The 19,355-nt window shown below is 48.0% G+C and overlaps 5 protein-coding genes across 5 annotated transcripts; 2 read left to right on the top strand and 3 right to left on the bottom strand.

Annotated features, from left to right (window-relative positions):
- Positions 1-3,729: 3,729 nt before the first annotated feature.
- On the top strand, positions 3,730-4,473 carry DFJ58DRAFT_913926 (uncharacterized protein; the record flags this gene model as incomplete). The annotated part of the gene is made up of 3 exons (XM_041395352.1): positions 3,730-3,823; positions 3,878-4,308; positions 4,339-4,473. The coding sequence occupies exons 2-3, from the start codon at positions 4,069-4,071 to the stop codon at positions 4,471-4,473; spliced, it is 375 nt and encodes a 124-aa protein (XP_041244122.1). The 5' UTR covers positions 3,730-3,823; positions 3,878-4,068.
- Positions 4,474-6,611: 2,138 nt separating this feature from the next.
- DFJ58DRAFT_841235 (uncharacterized protein) lies at positions 6,612-7,172 on the bottom strand (the record flags this gene model as incomplete). Its single annotated transcript, XM_041392689.1, has 3 exons — positions 6,612-6,804; positions 6,861-6,975; positions 7,025-7,172. The coding sequence occupies 3 exons, from the start codon at positions 7,170-7,172 to the stop codon at positions 6,612-6,614; spliced, it is 456 nt and encodes a 151-aa protein (XP_041244121.1).
- Positions 7,173-7,719: 547 nt separating this feature from the next.
- On the bottom strand, positions 7,720-9,036 carry DFJ58DRAFT_660110 (uncharacterized protein; the record flags this gene model as incomplete). Its single annotated transcript, XM_041382128.1, has 5 exons — positions 7,720-8,033; positions 8,091-8,165; positions 8,220-8,409; positions 8,454-8,650; positions 8,709-9,036. The coding sequence occupies 5 exons, from the start codon at positions 9,034-9,036 to the stop codon at positions 7,720-7,722; spliced, it is 1,104 nt and encodes a 367-aa protein (XP_041244120.1).
- Positions 9,037-11,160: 2,124 nt separating this feature from the next.
- On the bottom strand, positions 11,161-14,375 carry DFJ58DRAFT_716274 (uncharacterized protein; the record flags this gene model as incomplete). Its single annotated transcript, XM_041384206.1, has 11 exons — positions 11,161-11,324; positions 11,413-11,475; positions 11,509-11,901; positions 11,957-12,166; positions 12,428-12,454; positions 12,479-12,526; positions 12,614-12,987; positions 13,038-13,240; positions 13,288-13,629; positions 13,682-13,832; positions 14,200-14,375. 11 exons carry the CDS (start codon positions 14,373-14,375, stop codon positions 11,161-11,163), a joined length of 2,151 nt encoding a protein of 716 aa, XP_041244119.1.
- An 840-nt stretch (positions 14,376-15,215) lies between these two features.
- On the top strand, positions 15,216-19,175 carry DFJ58DRAFT_786774 (replication factor RFC1 C terminal domain-containing protein). Its single transcript, XM_041390093.1, has 18 exons — positions 15,216-15,347; positions 15,400-15,959; positions 16,011-16,181; positions 16,232-16,510; positions 16,562-16,678; positions 16,729-16,915; positions 16,966-17,019; positions 17,067-17,192; positions 17,244-17,329; positions 17,379-17,426; positions 17,476-17,613; positions 17,664-17,820; positions 17,871-18,007; positions 18,057-18,176; positions 18,228-18,390; positions 18,443-18,594; positions 18,645-18,753; positions 18,802-19,175. The coding sequence occupies exons 1-18, from the start codon at positions 15,261-15,263 to the stop codon at positions 18,958-18,960; spliced, it is 2,850 nt and encodes a 949-aa protein (XP_041244118.1). The 5' UTR covers positions 15,216-15,260; the 3' UTR covers positions 18,961-19,175.
- Positions 19,176-19,355: the final 180 nt, after the last annotated feature.

The following is a 19,355-nucleotide window of genomic DNA, read 5'->3' as shown; positions in this document are numbered from 1 at the left end:
ATACAGAAAGTACGCCCCAAATAGCAGGTCTTGAAGTATTGTTGACTCTATGTACAGACTTGCATCAACAGTATGTTAGTCCATCCGAAGCAGAACGAGCCATTGAAGAGACCATCAAGGCTCAACTCGACGACGTCCCGCATCGTCTAATCAATACCTTTACTGGGCGCTTATGTAATCGCGAGGCACAGATCAATGCCTTCAAAACGAGCGCAGAGTACAAAGAACTTTTGTCATCCACGATAAAGCATGGGGACCTTCAAATGGAGCGCATCAAAGACGTGGTGGCGATGTACTTCCGTTATGTCATGTTATCGCATAGGTGGGAAGGGAAGGAGCCGTTGCTGCATAACATCCAAGGCGAGGTGGTGTACGACTTGGATCCAGTCGGTGGCATCCCGAAGTTGCAGTCATTCTGTAAAACTGCTTGTGATATGGGGTATCGCTGGGCATGGATTGATACCTGTTGCATCGACCAGACTAACAACGTCGAGATCCAGCAATCGGTCAACTCCATGTTTATCTGGTATCGCCACTCAGCGCTTACCATCATTTACCTGTCGGATGTTCCACCTTCGTCGCAGCCTGGCGCACTCGCAAGTAGCGCTTGGAACACGCGAGGATGGACAGTTCAAGAATTCCTCGCCCCAAAATTTGTCCTATTTTTTCAGAGGGATTGGTCCCTATATCTCGGTGATCGCTCTCTCAACCACAAGGATTCCATTGCAATCATGCAGGAGATGGGAGATGCGACGGGCATAGATTCACATGCCCTTGTCGCCTTCCGTCCGGGGATGAGAGACGCGCGGGAGAAACTCCAATGGGTGTCGGCGCGTGTCACCACGTGGCCTGAAGATATTGCATACTCATTGTTTGGTATCTTCGGCATCAGACTTGCTGTCATTTATGGCGAGAAGAAGCAAAACGCCCTTGGGAGGCTCTTGCAGGAGGTCGTAGCTCGGTCCGGGGATATCAGTGCCTTGAACTGGGTGGGGAGATCATCCGAATTCAATAGTTGTCTGCCGGACGATATTGCTTCATACAAAGCCCCACCATACACCGTACCATCTCTGTCCGAAGATGACATCCAGACGTCAATCTCCTTGCTCCGACATGCCATGGCTGTAGATTTGGTCCTGAAAATCTACGCCCTGCTTGACAACCTGAACGCGCCTCGTTTCGCAAACTGTAGGCTGCATCTGCCTTGCATCGCATTTCGTGTCACAGCAGTCAAACGGAGTCGCACTCAAGACCAGCAGATATATGAAGTCAAGGCCGACGGACTTCATGACCTGCTGATCACCACGGAGGACAAGCTGATCCAGTTATCATCGCCAAGACCCACTATGCAGACATTCTTGCTCGTTCGTCCATGGAATCGTGATCTCCTCGAGTCTCTGGACTTCAGGGAGCCGTCTGTGTTGGCAGAACTGCCTGACGTTGCTGACAACACGCAGAGCGAGGAAGATTATTGGTCTGCGCCCGGGTCTCCATTACAGGATTCGCCTGGCGAGTTCCCTGAAGCGCAGGAGTTGGTTGATTCGGAACTGAGAGGTCGAGCGTTGCGATTGGCTGCTCACCTTGAGCAGCCTTTTAACGCATTTTTACTAGCGCATCAGCGCGGCGGAGAATACAAGAGAATCGCGTCAGATCATGATATTATTGCACAAGTCAAAGACCTTTCTTCTATTCCGGACATGGTCAGGACGCTAGAGATATTGTAGCGGCATGCATCCTTGGTGTTAGTTATATCCATAATCCAAGAATGTGAATCTGACGTATGAGACGAGCAATACCCATGGAATATCCTCGAAGCTGGTCTACAAGCAATAATACAACTGGCCACTTCCATGCTCTCCAGTCACGAGCTTCCCTGTGACTAACGGTTGCTAATTGGATGGATGAGGAACATAATCTTCATCATGAATCAAGTCATCGTCAGCATCGTTGTGCTGCAAATGGGTGAGACCTTCACTACAGCGGGAAAAATGAACCATGTATACCGGTTAACTCGAGGCAAGACGAACATTGGAAATTGGTGGCAATGCACAAGCGGTCCATAGGTGGTGTAGGCAGGCTTTGAAGGTTGTAGGAGCAGTAGCGGATGATTGGTTGGTGGGTAGACGAGACTGAAAAAGATGGAAGTTGGAAATATGATGGCGGCCGTTGACGCTTACGTTCTCGCGTGGATCTGTATGTGAACGTCCGTGAGTGGGAGAACAATTAGTAAGGACAATGTAGCAGGGAACTACAAGGAGACCGCCGAGTCAATTGCGAAGGAAACGAGAGAAGAACGTACATCCAAGCGATCACGAATCTCAGTATTCATGAGAGGAGCCGCGCCCGTGCAAGAGGAGGATGGAAGAATTTTGTGAAGGTAGTGAACCAAAGTGGCTGTCTTAGCAGCTGAGCAGAGAAATATCTGACAGGCGAGCGCAGAGATCACTGGCTTACGACGCGGCACAGCAGGACCGGGACTCGAAAGCCCAGAGCCCGACGACGCGGTCATGGGTAGGGCTGGCGAAAAGAGCACATTCAAATGACAATGTTAGGCCTATGACAAGGCTGGTGTGCCCTTCAAAGGGCGTTCCCACCTTCTTCAGTGTCGAGGCGTCAAACTCATAAATTGTCTGATCGGACCTATGATTGCCAACGTTGAAGCTATAGTGGCAGATCCGTTGTTCACCATTCGGAAGATTGGGAATGGAAGGTTCATGACCCCCAAGGTCGTGACCGGTGTCATCCTGTGTGGGAGCTCCACAATCCAGTCTTCGTGTAGGCCAACAAGCGCCAGTTTGATCCCAAAATGCAATGCCTTCTTTCAAAAATTATACTAAGGCACTGGCGCTTATGAAAACCTAATTCATGCGATGATGCATCAGATATCTGTCCTGGAGATACAATAACGTAGCATGTAATGGAGAGCTATACTTGCATCTAACCAAAGAGGCGAGTTTCATAGTTAGTTTATATCTCGGTCAACTATGGGACAGGTTAATGTGATATAACACATACGACGAATGACAACGATCAAAAGTAAAATGTTCACAATACTAGTTTAGAAGCAGCCACACGACCAGCCGCTTCCATGTTGTCCGGTGGTAATCTGCACTTCTGTGGAAGGTCGTTGCGAATTTGGCTGAAACGCGGTGAGAGAAATGAATCGACCATACCAATTTACCCGGAGTAAGAGGAATGTCCACAATAGGCGGTAGTGCATGACATGTACGAGCGGGCCACAAGGTTGATAGGCGGCGTAGTCCTGTTTTGACGGTGACGGGAGCGGTGACAGAATACTGGGTTGTGTGGAGTGTTGATATGGGTCGAGCCTGAAAGAATATAAGTCGAGAACGAGATGGCAGCCGACACTCATATTCTAGTGGGAATTCATATCAAAATGCACTCGAGTCGTTGCTTGCGCAGAGGGAGAGAAGCTGCGAGGTAGGGGTAAAGCAGCAGGGAACTCTAAGGGGGCTATGAAGTCGACTGAATGCCATGAGGAAGATGGACATTGGAAAGATACATCCAGAGGATCACGAGGCAGATGAGTCCGAACAGGATTCGTGAGAAAATGAAGGATTTTACAAAACTAACAAAGGAAAGTACGTTCCTCCTTGTGGGCGGGGGACGATAACCTGTTGTGTTGGACTATAAGGGACTAACGGAGTAAGAGAGCACTATCAAATGAAAGTGTGGTGAAGTTGCCCTTAGCTCCGACTTACGTGTAGTGTCGACTCGTCGTTGAATTATAATTATTCTTTCTGACTCACAAGCCACAAACATAAAATTTCCCAATCTAGATCTGACAACCGATATTTCTGCAGTGCGTTTCAACATCCCACAATGTCACCAAGTATTTCAAATACGAGTTTGCCAGTGTCCAAGTTCTATATGGAACATCCTGCCTTGCTGTCCACGGAAATATCAATGTAGCTGATATGATACCCTACATAAGTATTCTCCAAATGCTCTCATGATCCGAGGTCAGTACTTGTTGTATCTTTTGGGGCTGCCATGCTCCGCGGCATGGGTTGCGTGGACGGCGAAGCTTAGAAAGGGCGAAAATGAATGCACTCATTGGTGGAGCCTTACCTATCAAAATCACGCCCTGCACTGTTGGGTATTGGAGCAAAGGAACAGGAGGTGCTGGGTGACGGCAGTAAGAAGAAAAAACGGAGAGGAGAGGAGAAACGGTATATCCCACTTGTGAGACAGGAGAGCAGTGGGGAGGAAAGCAGGAATGGGGGTGGGACTGTTTCGAGGAAGGTTTCGCTGTCACCTGATAGAGCAGTAGGAGGGATGATGATCGTGAGAGGAGGATGATTGATAGAAGGAGAGATGATGACCGTGACCCTAGGAGAGAAAGTGATCGCGATAGGCGACGAGAACGCGACCGTGAGGGTCGACAGGACAGAGACCAAGATGACAGGAGGGGAAGAGACGGTAGTAGAAGGGACGACGACAGGGACTTGAACCGAGATCGCGATGTCACTAAATGTCGTCCGGGACGGGAAGAGCACTCGGGGAGGGCGGGTGTGAGAGGGTGGGTGATATCTATGGATTTGTAGAGCTGTTGGGAAGTGGCATTCTTAGCGAGCGAGCGAACTCAGCAGTACATGAAATTACCTCGCACCCGATGCCAAAAGTGCTTTCCTTGACGCGGAATGCCTGAACACGTTGTTGTTAGCGCATATGTCGTGTCACAAATGTGCACGCATACGCATTTTTTCCTTTGTCACACCGCCGACAGTCCACTAATCGAAGCCGGGAGGAGCACTTATGGCAGTCGCATTTGCATTCTCGACGAATAACTCACTGATGATGATGCTCACGGTGAATCCTTGACTGTTCTTCAAGGTCGCGATTGTGTCTTTGAGGCGGCCCGGCGCTGTGGTTGCATGCGAATGAGATGATATGCGGGTAGTTCGTGACCTACGGGAAAAAGTGTTAAATCGACTGGTGGATGCAAGCGAGGTAAGCGTGCAGGGTGTAAGGAGCTACTGTCCTTTACGCACCGACCAAGTTTTAAAACGAAGACACGTTCTACGTCATCCACGTGACTCGTTGATGCGAAGAGCGCAACTCTTCGCATCCGAGTTACGTCACCGAATTACTTTCGCGGGAGTGTCACGACACGTGACATTCGACGACTCAGATGAATGTTGTCATGATTGGCAGGTGTACGCATACGCATTTTTCCTCTGTCAAACCGCTGATAGCCCACTCCGCTGATGACGCGGACGTTCACGGTGAATATTTGAATCCTTGGTTGTTCTCGCGATTGTCTTTAAGCTGTGTTGTATAAGTCTGATGCTTACCACATCGCTGACACAGCATATGACGCAGCCTATGACGCGTCTTACCTACATCGTTGATTGGGCACCGTGCACAATACAGATTCATATATATATAGCTCGACCTACCTGTAGTTGGAGATCTTCTTTTTCTTACCGCCTTGTCAATCATACTCTCTTCCACGTTATCGTTCCGTCTATTAGTGTTGCCGTCGACGTGACGGCATTACAGCTTGCTTGCGAATGAGATGATGGGCAGGCAATTCGTGAACTATGGGAAGATGTTATTGAACCGATGAAGAGACATGTTTTTGTGTATTTCCCAGTGTGTTAAACCAACTGATGGACACAAACCAGGTAAGCGCGCAGGGCATGTTGGATACTGGAGGTGCATCTCACCTGAACGGTACCATGTTCTCTGTGCCCTCCTCGCCGATTGTGGAAACGGATGCGATGAGGTGTGATTCAATGTCTGCGTCAGGCATCATACCACACCCCATCGCATGAAATCAAAAGCTTGGATATATTGCCGTTGATCGCGATCACGATTGCGGCCGAAAAACAGCTCGAGATGTACCTATGTACGTCTTGTCTGTACATGTGTTAGACCTTCCACCTTGCAGATTCGCGTTCATTACTAATACAAAGATTACCCACTGGAGGAGCACAATTGCAAGATGGTGCACATCAACTACTGCAATCACGCAGAAGCCACACCATTTGAAAATCTAGCAATGGACCAGTCAAATCATGATGACCCACTGTGGGGCAAACAATTTCTCCTCGAAAAACCCTACAAAAAGGAAGGAAAACACTGGTCTGTTCTCAGTTTAGATACGTTCATGCTAGTAAATGTAATAGCGCCGGTTGCGCGATCGATCATCGGGGGCAGGCTCGTGGAGTATATCAGTGCGGTTGGGACAGTTGCTATGAATGAACTACGATGAGCAAAATGCATGCAAGTAGGGGTCCAGGCAACAATTGCAACGCACCAAGATGTTAAACGTTATAATGAGTGGTCAAAAGTTTTTGTCAAGCTCACCCACCTGGGCTTCCCAATAAGTAAGCCTTAATATAGTTGTTTATTACGTGCTGTACTTACTAATGTTTGGCTTGGTTGCTGTCAGATTCAACACCAGCATTAAATGTTGTCCCAAATCACCTGGAACCTTCAGCGTACGCTACCTAGGTAGCTCGGCACTCTCCGCTGCCTATACCACCCGGATGCGCCATCCCAATGCACCCGCCAACGCGCCTCACTTTCCAAAATGGGGCAGGCAACACTCTCACGCCCTTTGTACTTGCCCGCCACCACCATCATCGTCTACCCTCAGCGTATAGATGGCCCCCTTGTCTTCCAACGGCCACCACCCTGCTGCTAACGTTGCGCAGGCCTTCCAAACTCCCAGAAAGACTCAACGCGCCCACATCTCTTGTCTTTGCCTGCCACCACCACCATTGTCTACCCTCAGCGTATAGACGGCCCCCTTGTCTTCCAATGGTCACCACCCTGCTGCTAACATTGTGCAGGCTTTCCCAACTCCCAAAAAGACTCAACGCGCTCACCAACGCGCCCACATCTCTTGTCTTTGCCCGCCACCACCACCATCATCTACCCTCAGCGTATAGACGGCCCCCTTGTCTTCCAACGGCCACCACCCTGCTGCTAACGTTGCGCAGGCTTTCCCAACTCCCAAAGGGACTCAACGCGCCCGCCAACATGCCCACACCTCTTGTCCTTGCCCGCCACCACCACTGTCGTCTACCCTTAGCGTATAGACGGCCCTCTCGTCTTCCAACAGCCACCACCCTGCTGATAACGTTACGCAGGCTTCCCCAACTCCCAAAAGGACTCAACACGCCTGCCAATGCAGCCATGCCTCTTGTCCTTGCCCGCCACCACTACCATCGTCTACCCTCAGCATATAGACAGCCCTATTGTATTCCAACGGCCACACCACCCTGCTGCTAACGTTGCGCAGGCTTTCTCAACTCTCAAAGGACTTCCTAACATGGCGTCATCTGCTCATCTACAGACCACTTTCTGGATGCTACCCATGTATCTTAATGACTGGTGGCACCTTCATCTCGGAGGAGGATCATTGGGCTCACAAAAGCGGCAAGAAGAAACTTTTTTATTATAGTAGGTATCTAATTGAATGTACTTGGGACCTTATGTGATGAAAAACGGTTAAATCTATTCAGACGAGTGAGATTGATTGTTGTCATTGGTGTTGGTATCAACACTAATGCTGCTGTGGGCGCTAGTGCTCATGTTGGCACTGGTGCTCGTGTTGGTGCTGGTGGAGCTGACATTGGTAGGTGAAGTGGGGGCATCATCTTCATCATCCTCATCATCTGTATCAATAGTTTCTGTACTCTTGTACTTTTTCTTGTGATGCTGTGTTCCAGAGTCATCAAGCAATCACACTCGCTTCTTTCCTTTGTCCGAGCGAGTTCGGCAGCGGCTCTCGATAATCTCACCACTTTCAATCTTCTCGTTACGCTCTTCAAGGAGTTGTTGAAACTCCTCCTCCTCAAGTTGTCTCCAATGAACAGCACCAGACTCCCACTTCCGTTGCAACATCTGGAGGTCAGGAAGAGCACTAGATGCTTTGCTGAGGTTGACGAATGGGATGTTGGTGTGCCAGCCATGGACAACAACTTGATAAGGCTCGACGACGTTGCGGAAATAATTGGCCCAGTGCATCCTCGCACTGTCGTCCTTAGTGATTTCCACTATACATTATAGTAGTTAGTATAACAGCAAGCAAAGAAGATTCAGGGAAAATTTACCGAGTTTCCGATTGATTATATTGCGCAGGGATGCACGGACCTTAGAACAGCGCTTTTGATGATTGCCCGCAGCACCTATCATCAGAAATTAATTGACAAAGACTCGTTTTCGGTCGAGATGAGGCTGACCTTTCATTCCCTGGACAGCAAATCCTTCCATCTTGCTGATTAAATCTTGATTATCGATATTCATCACGGACGGCATAAACTCCTCTACACCGTTGGTAGCGAAGATAACACCACAGAGAGGGAGGTCAGTAGACCCACGCGTTGCGTAGAACATTGACTCAGTGCCAGTACGACTCCTCAAGTTGTTTAACTATACACTGTCAGCAAGCAAAAATAAGATGCATGAAGACTAACCTCGCTCTCGACAGCCTTGAATGTCGAGGTGATATCAATAATCTTCAACTTAGTTGAAATTCGGACCCCTGTGGTTTTCGTCTCCTTGTATTCACCATATTCGAGCAGAAGCTGAGTCTTCTCCTCTTCGGTGAGGTCCTGATATTCTTCACGGTGGTCCTTGACAATTTCCTGCAAGACGTCCTTGCCCGTCGTACCTTGATACCGTCACACAATAAGTACACTTCTGTTGAAGTGATTAAAAAATGTGCTTACCGTTGTCCTTGTTCTCTTGACGTTTCTTCCAGCAGAATGCATTCCAAGCACTCAACTTGGAGCGCTTGAACCTCATCATCCCGCGTCCTATGCACAAGTCATTTTGGACGCGACGGAAGCTTTTGTGATGGGAGGATGTGATGGTCTTCACAGTCTTGTCAAGACCGTCCCATGCGCCCTGAAGGGCTAACTTGAAGCGACGGGAATTGTCTCGACATCGAACTGTAAGGGCAGCACGAGCCTCCTTACTGAGAGTAACTCTGGAGCGACAGGTAGGGTGTGCCTGGATGCGCTTGTGCACCTGCGTTGCAAGGGAGGGGGGAGCCATTGACCTGGATATTGATCCGTTAGCGAGGAGTTTATATGTAGAAAGCAAGCATGATATTTAGCATAGCACACCAGACGTATATTGACATAATATTGACACAACTACTAGTTACTTTGAAATGATGGGTAATTCAATCTAATAACCAGAAACAAAGACAAAACAGGTAAAGCGTGCACATACACACTAGAATGCTGAGAAACCTGAAAATTTGCAAAAGGAGCGAAGATGACGCCTAAATGGTGACCAAATAATCAGTTATAAAAATTTAAACAACCCAAAAACACACCATACCTTATTGACCACGTACATAGATCGGCTGCTGTCAAGATCCAAATGGAGCGCTTTACTCATGTTCAACGCCTGCTCATGAGTCAGATTCCATTTCGGAGATTGAAGTACAGCCTCCCAGCGGCTGCTACAAACAGAACCGATGAGCTCTTGGAGCTTTAGAAGCATCCTGTCATCCAGACCAAATCTATCAAGCACGGCATCGGTGTGCAGACCAATACTAAGCAGAGGGGCCCCAGTATTCAGGAAAGCCGCATCAGCATGACGGCGCTGACGAATGCTGCCCTTGCGGAGCGAAGCACTAGCAGACATTGTGTCAGACACATCCTTTTTGCCAAGGCTTGTCCCATCTGAACAGCAGCCAAGAGCAACTTGTTACTGATTTCGAAATCTTGCGTGAACTGCCTGGTAGGACGAGCCGAGCACTGGACCCATGCACCCGTGGCTACAACTGGCCCGGGTATGAATGATGGTCCAGAAAAATTCACTTGGCTTGCAGCATCTTTAAGTGCGAAAGAAAAAGATGTGAGCTTCTAAATAGTATAGCTGCATCCAGATAAGATAGACTTACAGTGCTGGGGAGGGATGATGCCCTCAATACGACAACGTTCCGAAAAACGCTGTAGATGCGGAATTGCAAACTCCTCGCTGAAAGCCTGGACCAAAGCTGATAAGTCTCCCCCAATGCGCCTGGGTGTTTCATGATATTCACGTGGCGTGATGTACATAGAGTTCAATGGTGAATCACTCTGGAGAGTGTGGTTCTGGGGCTTCAGAACCAGCGCAGTGCATAAGGATGGAAATCCCACCATCAAGTGGGTCTTGCATTGCAATCTGACGACAGTTTATATTATTGGTCTGTTAACAATGAGAAGTTGAGAGCTCACCGCATCAAACACATCTTGCAGTGCTGCATCCACGAACTCTTCCTGAGTGATGGTTCGTTCATCTGATGACGTGTATGAATTGAAGGCGATGTGCGAAGGATGGAGGCCGCCAGGCTTTCGAGTGTGGTAGTGAGTACCGTCAATGTGAGCATCATGTCTGAGTACCGCACGGGCCGCTGCCTGTCGCTCTGCATTACTGAACCCTTGCGCAAATGAGCTCAAGTGTAATGCTGCTAAGCTATTCAACGAGAAGCGAGGTTGAATCGTCACCTGCACTGGAGACGTGGTTTCAGTAGACGCTGTCTGACTCAGACAATGATCTTTCTGTTTTGCAGGGATGGGAGATGAGGAACGGACAGAACAAACCATGGTCGAGGTGTTGAGTTAGGATGGAAGGATGCTTGAGGTAAGGAAAATTAAGGCCTGCGCAGGTAACCGATTACGGATATCATAATAAGAGAACCCAGTGCGTGCTGTATACAGTTATAAATCAGGACATCTAGTAGCAGATGATATGTAGAAGGGACGAAGTAGTAGCAGATGATATGTAGAAGGGAATATGATATGTTAAGATCAGTTGAACGGTGAAGCGAGTTTGTTATACTATTTGAATCCTAGATAACGAAGATACTTAAAAACCATCACATCCTATGTCTCCCATTCAACTACAGACTGTATTCCTGTTGTACAAAAGTAGTAGCAGATGATATGTAAAAGGGAATATGATAAGTCGAACGGCGAATATATCTAAACTCCTAGACAACAAAGATACTTAAAAACCATCACATCTTATGTCTCCCATTCAACTACAGACTGTATTCCTGTTGTGCAAACCATTCTGTGCGTCTCATTGATGTACCGTCTATCGTAGAATTCGAGTCATGATGCTATTAGACAAACTACTAGTACAAGGAGCGAACTACTGAGAACATGTTCAAAGTAGCAGCATTCAGTCTGCGACGGAGGCCAAAAAATCAGCGAAGTCCTCTACAGTCCGTGCTTCTTCCTCATGCTCGAGAATATCTCCATCACTCTGTTCAGATGCCAAAATATTCGAGGCAGCTGTCTCTGACTCTGCCTGGTTATTGCTGGCATGGATAACAGCGGGTATGTCTGCATGTTTAATAGTATCAATACTGGTTGAAATAATCAAGAGACATACCGTGGCTAGAGGACTCAGATGTACTGTTGAGCTGCACACCAATTCCTCTTGTCCCTGAAAAGTTCGATTGCGACGCAATTTGATCTAATCTAAAAAGATGCACTGCGTTGATGGCAGCACGTCTTCACCATCGACGTTGCAATTCAAGTCCAACAGGTCTGTTTGATGTGAGAAGAACCTCAATGGTGGCGTTTACCGTAAGTTCTTCGTCGTATATAGCTGTACGCAACCGACGAATTTCAACATTCAATCGTTGGATTTCTTCACGAGTGCATTGGATCTTGAAGTACTTCACCGTAGCTTCACGGTGAGCAGGTTTAGTCCAATCCAAAGAGCGGATGTCAGAACGTGATTGACGCAAGAGATCGAACTTGCCAAGGAAACTATATTCGACAATATCTTTCCAAGTCAGCTGTGGTCGCGGAGGGACCAGAGCAGTGGCCTGAGTGTTGTATTGGCCGAGTGCATTACGAATTGCCTCAGAACGACATTGTAAAGCTTTGCTGATCTGTTGGCGTAATTTGTAGCCTAGTTCAGAAAGGATTAAGTGCTAATGCGGCCATTACCAAAATGAGAGACCTACCTGTCCCTGAAAGTGAGAGCTTTGACAGCTCAAATAAACGCATAACAACGAGCCGTTCTAGCTCATCAAGTGCCGTCTGATAGTTCAAAAGTGAGGCTTCCTGGCGGAAGCGATTATAATGCTCGCTCCCGATCTCCCATTGTTTTTCAATTCCCAGCTGAATTTCCAAGTGCGAAGCCATTGCTTCCGCATTTTGAAGCTTGGAATATGCTCCATCAACACGTACCCAAGCTTGATTCAGGGCGACATGCATATCCTGAAAGCCACCGACATGAATGTCTACGAGCGACCGATTAGCTGCTTCGCGAGCCGAGTTCCATTCCGTTCTGTTATACTAGTACTGAGGCATCAAATCAGTACAAATTTGGCTAATGACTTACTGTCGCTCGGCAACATCATCGAGAGCTCGAATATACCGAATGCTGACTCAATCCTTGAGTGGCGGCTCTTTCAGCCCATCAAGGTATGAACGCTCTTGCTCATGAAAACGGAGGAAGTCTTTGTTTGAAATGTTAAGCACACTTTGGAGAGTAGCAAGTTCAGCGCTAAGAGTTTGTACAGCCGTTAAAGCTTCTCAGTAATGATTGTGTAAAAATGTGCCTATACATCAATCTAGAATCAGCTCTGATTGTCTACCGGGTCAAAGACAAAACTTACTAAGGGCTGCATACTTGTCCTCGTCCCAAAAGGAGAAGTGCTGCTCGATTGCCTGATGTCGGTGAAATGGACTAGCATGGCGAGTGCTACGAGCAAGCTCGTTTGACGAAGAAAAAATGTGCTCACAGCCTTCACCTTCTGTGTGGCCGGTACCTTCTATATAGAGCGGGTGCCAATCAATCTGACACCTTCGGTTATGAGCATGGCCGTGAAACGCCCCGACCATCATCCGGAAATTGAGTGCGCGAGCGCGGGGACCCAGGCTACTATTGTCGAGTGTTTTAGAGAATGCACAACCGATATCATATGCAACACCCCTGTTCTTGCCATAAATGTCGAGCAGGCGGTCTATAATGGCTAATGGGTATTTTGCACTTAAAACCAGTCAGCAAGGATGACAACAATATCAAAATAAGATACGTACAGCTCACCACTTTTCACCATATCGCAAGCTAAAAGAATGATCCGGTGGCGGCAGGCTGCGACAATGATTCCGGATTCATCAAAGATCGAGAACATGCGTTTACGTTGTTCTGGACCAGCATTTCGCCAGCGGTCGACACAATGGAATGATGCTGGTGCAGACTCCGACTGTATGACATCTTCCCAATCATCATTACGTTCTTTCTAGCTAAAATGATTAGTTTCGTATAGTTGATATGAGCCAAACTCACTGATTGCGTTTGAGCACCTTTCTGGAATTCATCAGCCTGTGCTCGGCTAAGCCAGTAGTCGGAACGATAGGTGCGTGAATCATTATGTGGAGATGTGCCATATATTGATGACAACCATCTTTTCAAGCTATTGTTTCCGTCAATAGTGGCGAGCCATTCAAAAGCTAGGGGATGTTCACCCTCAAGCTTATAAAAGCAACAGGGACACGAGTTAAGAAGTCGCCAATTGGGCGTGTTGTGCTTGAGCGCTGCTTTGATGAGGGAGTCGACACGATGCAAAATCTCAAGGTACACATCATAAGCGTCTGAAAACTGTGTATTAAAATAAGGTCGGTACGGAATCTATGAAACAATATGTTATTAATGTATCATATCAATACATTAGAAATCATACATCGTGAAGGTGACATAAACTTTTGCACTGCGCTTGGATGCTATATCGGAGGCATGTCCTATGAGTTTGCTGATACACAGCAAGCGTGCGCAGAGAAATGGCAACAGTTGGGTGAAGTGGGGAGCAGCCTAGGTAACCGTGGTAGATAAGACTTTCGTTCAGAAATTTGTGGAAGGCTCGAGGCTGCACAGAAGTGCACTTCCGACCTGTGTATTGTTAGTCAATACAAATCCGACGAATAAAAATACATAAATCACTGAATATATCGATGAGCTCAATGTTTTGAAGTGATAGATTGTCCGCATGATTGCATATAGGTTGATCCTCCTTCAAAGCACTTGGCATGCCGTCGCCAGCATCCCGGGTACGATAGTCCAAGTAAGCATCGACAAGGCATTCCATTTGAGCATTCCAATTTGCGTTCTGGATGTCAATGCGGTCCTTGCGGGTGCGCGGATCCACATAGTGGCTATGATATGTTAGAAGATGACAACAAGCGCACGGAAATAGAGACTTACCAGCCAGAAATATTGGCCATTTGCTGAGCTAGTCCCTCAAAGGCCTCGTACTCGCCACCTTCATGGCTAAGGTCCACTCCTTCCTCACCAGGAGGTGCTGTATATGGTAGGGATTCGGTATCAACATCATGATCGATGAGCATGGTCTCCACAGCCTCACGATCCTCAGATGACATTTCTGCAACAATGAAAAGGACATCAAAGTCATGTAGAACAATAGTTATCATACCTTGTATACATGCTTGCCGTTTCGCACTGACTTCCTCCCTCCGTTGGCTTTGTTTCCCTGCCTTAAGTACATCAATAGTCCAAACAGAGCGTCGAAACGAATGTTTGGTAGCCACTTTGGATAGCCCCGTGATCCTCCTCACAGATGGGCGCATCGTTGGTGAACGTGGTACGTGGCTGAGCATTGGCGAGCGCGTTGAGTCTTTTTGGGAGTTGGGAAAGCCTGCGCAACGTTAGCAGCAGGGTGGTGACCGTTGGAAGACAAGGGGGCCGTCTATACGCTGAGGGTAGACAATGGTGGTGGTGGCAGGCAAAGACAAGAGATGTGGGCGCGTTGAGTCTTTCTGGGAGTTTGGAAGGCCTGCACAACGTTAGCAGCAGGGTGGTGGCCATTGGAAGACAAGGGGGCCGTCTATACGCTGAGGGTAGACGATGATGGTGGTGGCGGGCAAGTACAAAGGGCGTGAGAGTGTTGCCTGCCCCATTTTGGAAAGTGAGGCGCGTTGGCGGGTGCATCGGGATGGTGCATCCGGGTGGTATAGGCAGCGGAGAGTGCCGAGCTACCTAGGTAGCATACGCTGAAGGTTCCAGGTGATTTGGGACAACATTTAATGCTGGTGTTGAATCTGACAGCAACCAAGCCAAACATTAGTAAGTACAGCACGTAATAAACAACTATATTAAGGCTTACTTATTGGGAAGCCCAGGTGAGCTCACCATGAGTGACACGCCGACACGTGACAGAATGTGACGCGACGTGAGTACTTGGCGCGCGCTCCGAGTGTGAACACGACCAAACCACACGCACCACTGCTAGTATAGCACAGACGACTATGGCACCCGCCAAGTCCTCAAAGACTGCTGCACCCACAGGAAAAGACCTTCGCTCTTTCTTCGGTGGTGCTGGAGGAGGTAAATCCGTGAGTATCCTTCCTCCATCCATCCATAACTTCTGCGGACTCCTAGCACAAGGCAATAACCAAATCCGACCGCACAATGATGCCCGACAGTGATGACATTCCATCGAAAAAGAGTCTCAAGCGAAAAAATACAGTTGTTATCTCGAGCGATGAGGAGGACGAATCCGTCGCGTCCCCGCCAAAGAAGAAAGTAGCTGTCGCTGCGAAGTCTGCACCGAAGGTAGTTGCCTCGGCCTCAACTTCGAAAGTGGCTGCACCAAAAGCAGTCGTGTCAGCATCGGCTTCAAAAGCTACCGCAACGAAAGTAGCCGCGTCACCTTCGACCTCGAAAGCAACTATATCGACAAGCAAGACCAAGACGAACCGAAAGGCACCTGTCAAATCCAAGAAATCAAAGGACGACGAGTTCGTGGTGGACTCTTCCGAGGAGGAAGCGGAGGAGAGTGAAGACGACTATGAGGACGAGGAAGATGTCAAATATGAAAAGAAAAGTAACACTAAGCCGCCCCCAAAGTCAAAACCGCCCCCCAAGAAACCTCCCCCACAGAAAAAGGAAGCAGCTAAAGGACAGGCTAAAGAAGAGAACGCGGAACTGCCCACCAAACCCTTCAAGTACACTGACTTTCCGTGTTTGTGCTTCTGTCTCTGAACTACGTGACTTAGTTGGGCTGCTGCAAAAGCCGCAAAATTAGCTGGACCGTCTGCCCCTGGTTCGAAACAGGTCCCTGAGCCCAAGTCATCCAACTGCCTCGAGGGCCTTGCCTTTGTCTTCACTGGCGAACTCAGCAGCTTCTCTAGAGACGAAGCAATAGACTTGGCGAAGCGATTTGGGGGGTTAGTTATCTTAACATCCACAGTATCTACAAGGCTTCACAATTTCATAGGCGCGTCGTAGGGCAACCTTCATCAAAAACATCGTTTGTTGTCCTGGGTGACAATGCTGGTCCTTCGAAACTAAACGCAATCAAGAAGCACCAACTCAAGACGCTCTCCGAGGATGAGTTCCTTGATCTCATAGCCACTCGCCAAGGACCAGGTGATGGGAAGTTAGATGAGAAGACTAAGAAGAAGATGGCAAAGGAACAGGAAACGATCAAACAGGCTGCAAAGGAACTCGAGCGGAGGGAGAAACAAGCGTCGAAGGACGCTGGCGAATCTAGTAGGTCAGTATGCACTCCGTTTTCACCCAGCACATCCCCTGATTCTTACTACAGCTCCAAAGTTGATGTCTCCAACCAGCTGTGGACAACGAGATACGCTCCTCAATCATTAAAGGAGATCTGTGGCAACAAAGGACAGGTGGAAAAACTACAGCAATGGCTTCACGACTGGTAGGTCTATATGTTAGCGTCTGTTCAAGCAAATGCAAATCCCTTCGCAGGTCGGACAGCCTGAAGTGTGGTTTCAAAAAACCGGGGAAAAATGCTATGAATGTCTACCGTGCAGTGATGATTACTGGCCCACCTGGTATAGGCAAGACTACCAGTGCCCATCTTTGTGCGAAGCTCGAAGGGTTCACGCCTATTGAGCTTAATGCAAGCGACGCGCGTAGCAAAAAGCTAGTCGAGGTAAATCGGAAGTGGTGCCTTACCTTTATACTGTGCTCACAAACATCTAGAGTGGCATGAACATCAGCAATCTGTCGTTAGACGGGTGGATGGGTGGAAGCAATGTTTGTTTGTTCAATGCTCTGTTACGATGGCTCTAATATTTTAATAGGCTACAAACGCAGCAGGAGTCAGAGTCACCGACAAGACGTGTCTCATTATGGACGAAGTCGACGGCATGTCCGCTGGTGACAGGGGTGGCGTTGGCGCTCTCAGTGCCTTGATCAAGAAGACGAAAGTATGTTTTGATCCGTCCGCTCGAGCACACATCTTACCTCGTAGCATTCAGATCCCTATTATCTGTATTGCTAACGATAGAGGCGCCCAGAAGCTGAAGCCACTCGTTGCAAATACTTTTGGCATGACATTTCGGCGGTATGTCGAACTCAATTTCAGGAGTAACATGACCTCACTGCAGTAACAGACCTGAGGCTCAATCTGTCCGATCACGCATAATGACGATCGCGTACAAGTAAGCTGTCCTTCAATCACATTGACACCATGCTGATGTCGTCGACTAGGGAGAATATGAAAATTCCTGCCAACGTCATCGATCAGCTTATCACTGGCTCTCAGTCAGATATTCGACAAGTTTTGAATATGTTGTCGACATGGCGACTATCCAGTAGTAGCATGGACTTTGACGAGGCGAAGAATCTGTACGTGTGCTCTTCGTCGTTTGCTACTCACTAATTATACTATAATACAGTGCAAAGATCAACGAAAAGTACACTATTTTGACACCGTTCGACGTGACGTACAAAATTCTTGGTCCGTATGCGTTTGGGCCGAACGTTCGAGAGACACTGGGCGACAAGATGGAATTGTACTTCCACGACCATTCTTTCGTCCCGCTTTTCATCCAGGTGAAACACACTGTTTTCGAGTACCACCGAAGTATTTACCCTCTCGTCAGGAAAATTATTTGAAGACTCAACCTGTCAAGGTTCGGAACCTCGAAGGGCCTCCAAAGATGTTGAAGCAACTCGAGTTGATGGATCAAGCCGCATCTTCTATATCTGACGCCGATCTCGTCGATGCCCTGATTCATGGGTGAGCAGATTGCATAACTCTTTCTATTGGATTTTATGATGTCCTTCAGGCCGGAGCAACACTGGTCATTGATGCCATTGCATGCGGTATGTTCAATGGTGCGGCCCGCTTCATTCTTGTTTGGTCCAGGCGGCGGATACGGCGGCCAAAACCCAATGACATTCCCTCAGTATGTTCGCCCCAGCTTACTACACCCATCATTCATATGATTCTCGCATAGGTGGCTAGGACAAAATTCGAAACAGATCAAGCTCAATCGACAACTAGGAGATGTGCAGGTTCGAATGCGACTCAAAGTCTCTGGGGACAAGCACGAGATCCGACAGTCGTATATCCCTGCACTGTTCCCTCACGTTGTTAAGCCACTGATAGATCAGGGTGCTGTGAGTCTTGTCCCTTCCTCTTCCTCCTTGCTACTTATCGCGTCCTTCATAGGCTGCTGTCGACGACGTCATTGAACGGATGGACGAGTATTACCTTTCTCGTGAGGATTGGGACACGGTCATTGAGCTTGGCGTGGACACTCAGAAAGACGATGTCGTTAACAAGCTCATCAAACCTGCGACCAAGACATCGTTTACGAAGAAGTAAGGCTCACCGATCAACCGTGTCAGATTGTCGCTAACCGCACGCTCAGGTATAACAGCACGGATCATCCAATACCCTTCCACAAAGCAACGGACCTCGGGAAAGTCCCCAAGAAACTTTCAGGAGGTCCAGCGCCCGATCTAGAAGACGTTTTCGATGTGAGTGTCCCAAGCATGATCGTCTCCGTCCACTAACATTTCTTTCAGTTGGATGATGAAGTCGTTGATGTGTCTGATGATGAGAAGAAGAAAGTAAAGGATGAGGATGAGGTTGCTGCTGATAAGTTGTTCCAGGCTAGTAAGCCAAAGACACAGAAGACTAAGACGAGGACGGTCAAAGGGAAGAAGGTCCAGAATTTTATGTGATTTATTTAATTTTCACCATGGACATTACTCTTCACTTCGTTATGACTGCGCGGGCGACGTAGCAACTATGTTGTCAAGAGCCAATTATATTTCATATCCACCAGGGTTATTCGACTTGTTCAAGGGTAAGAATTGCATAAGTACTTTCTATGAGTGTAATAGACACTATATCAACATGTAATAGGCTATAACATGACACTGACACATTGCATAAATTTTACAACTTCAGATTTGTGACTGAGGCGACCCTATATTTTACACTATCCTGGCCGCACCGTTTTGGACGTCCAGGAATCATCCGCCGTATGTACAGCGTCCTGCCAGATCGTTCGAAATCATGACAGACGCGATTTGGACGCGAAGTGATGTTGGGTCACGTGTCCATTAAGTTCAGT

The sequence above is a fragment of the Suillus subalutaceus genome, assembly GCF_016647625.1.
Source record: "Suillus subalutaceus strain FC151 chromosome Unknown DFJ58scaffold_50, whole genome shotgun sequence".
In the NCBI taxonomy this organism is placed as follows: Eukaryota; Fungi; Basidiomycota; class Agaricomycetes; order Boletales; family Suillaceae; genus Suillus; species Suillus subalutaceus.
Note: the sequence above shows the minus strand (reverse complement) of the source record. Positions and strands in the feature narration are given on the sequence as shown.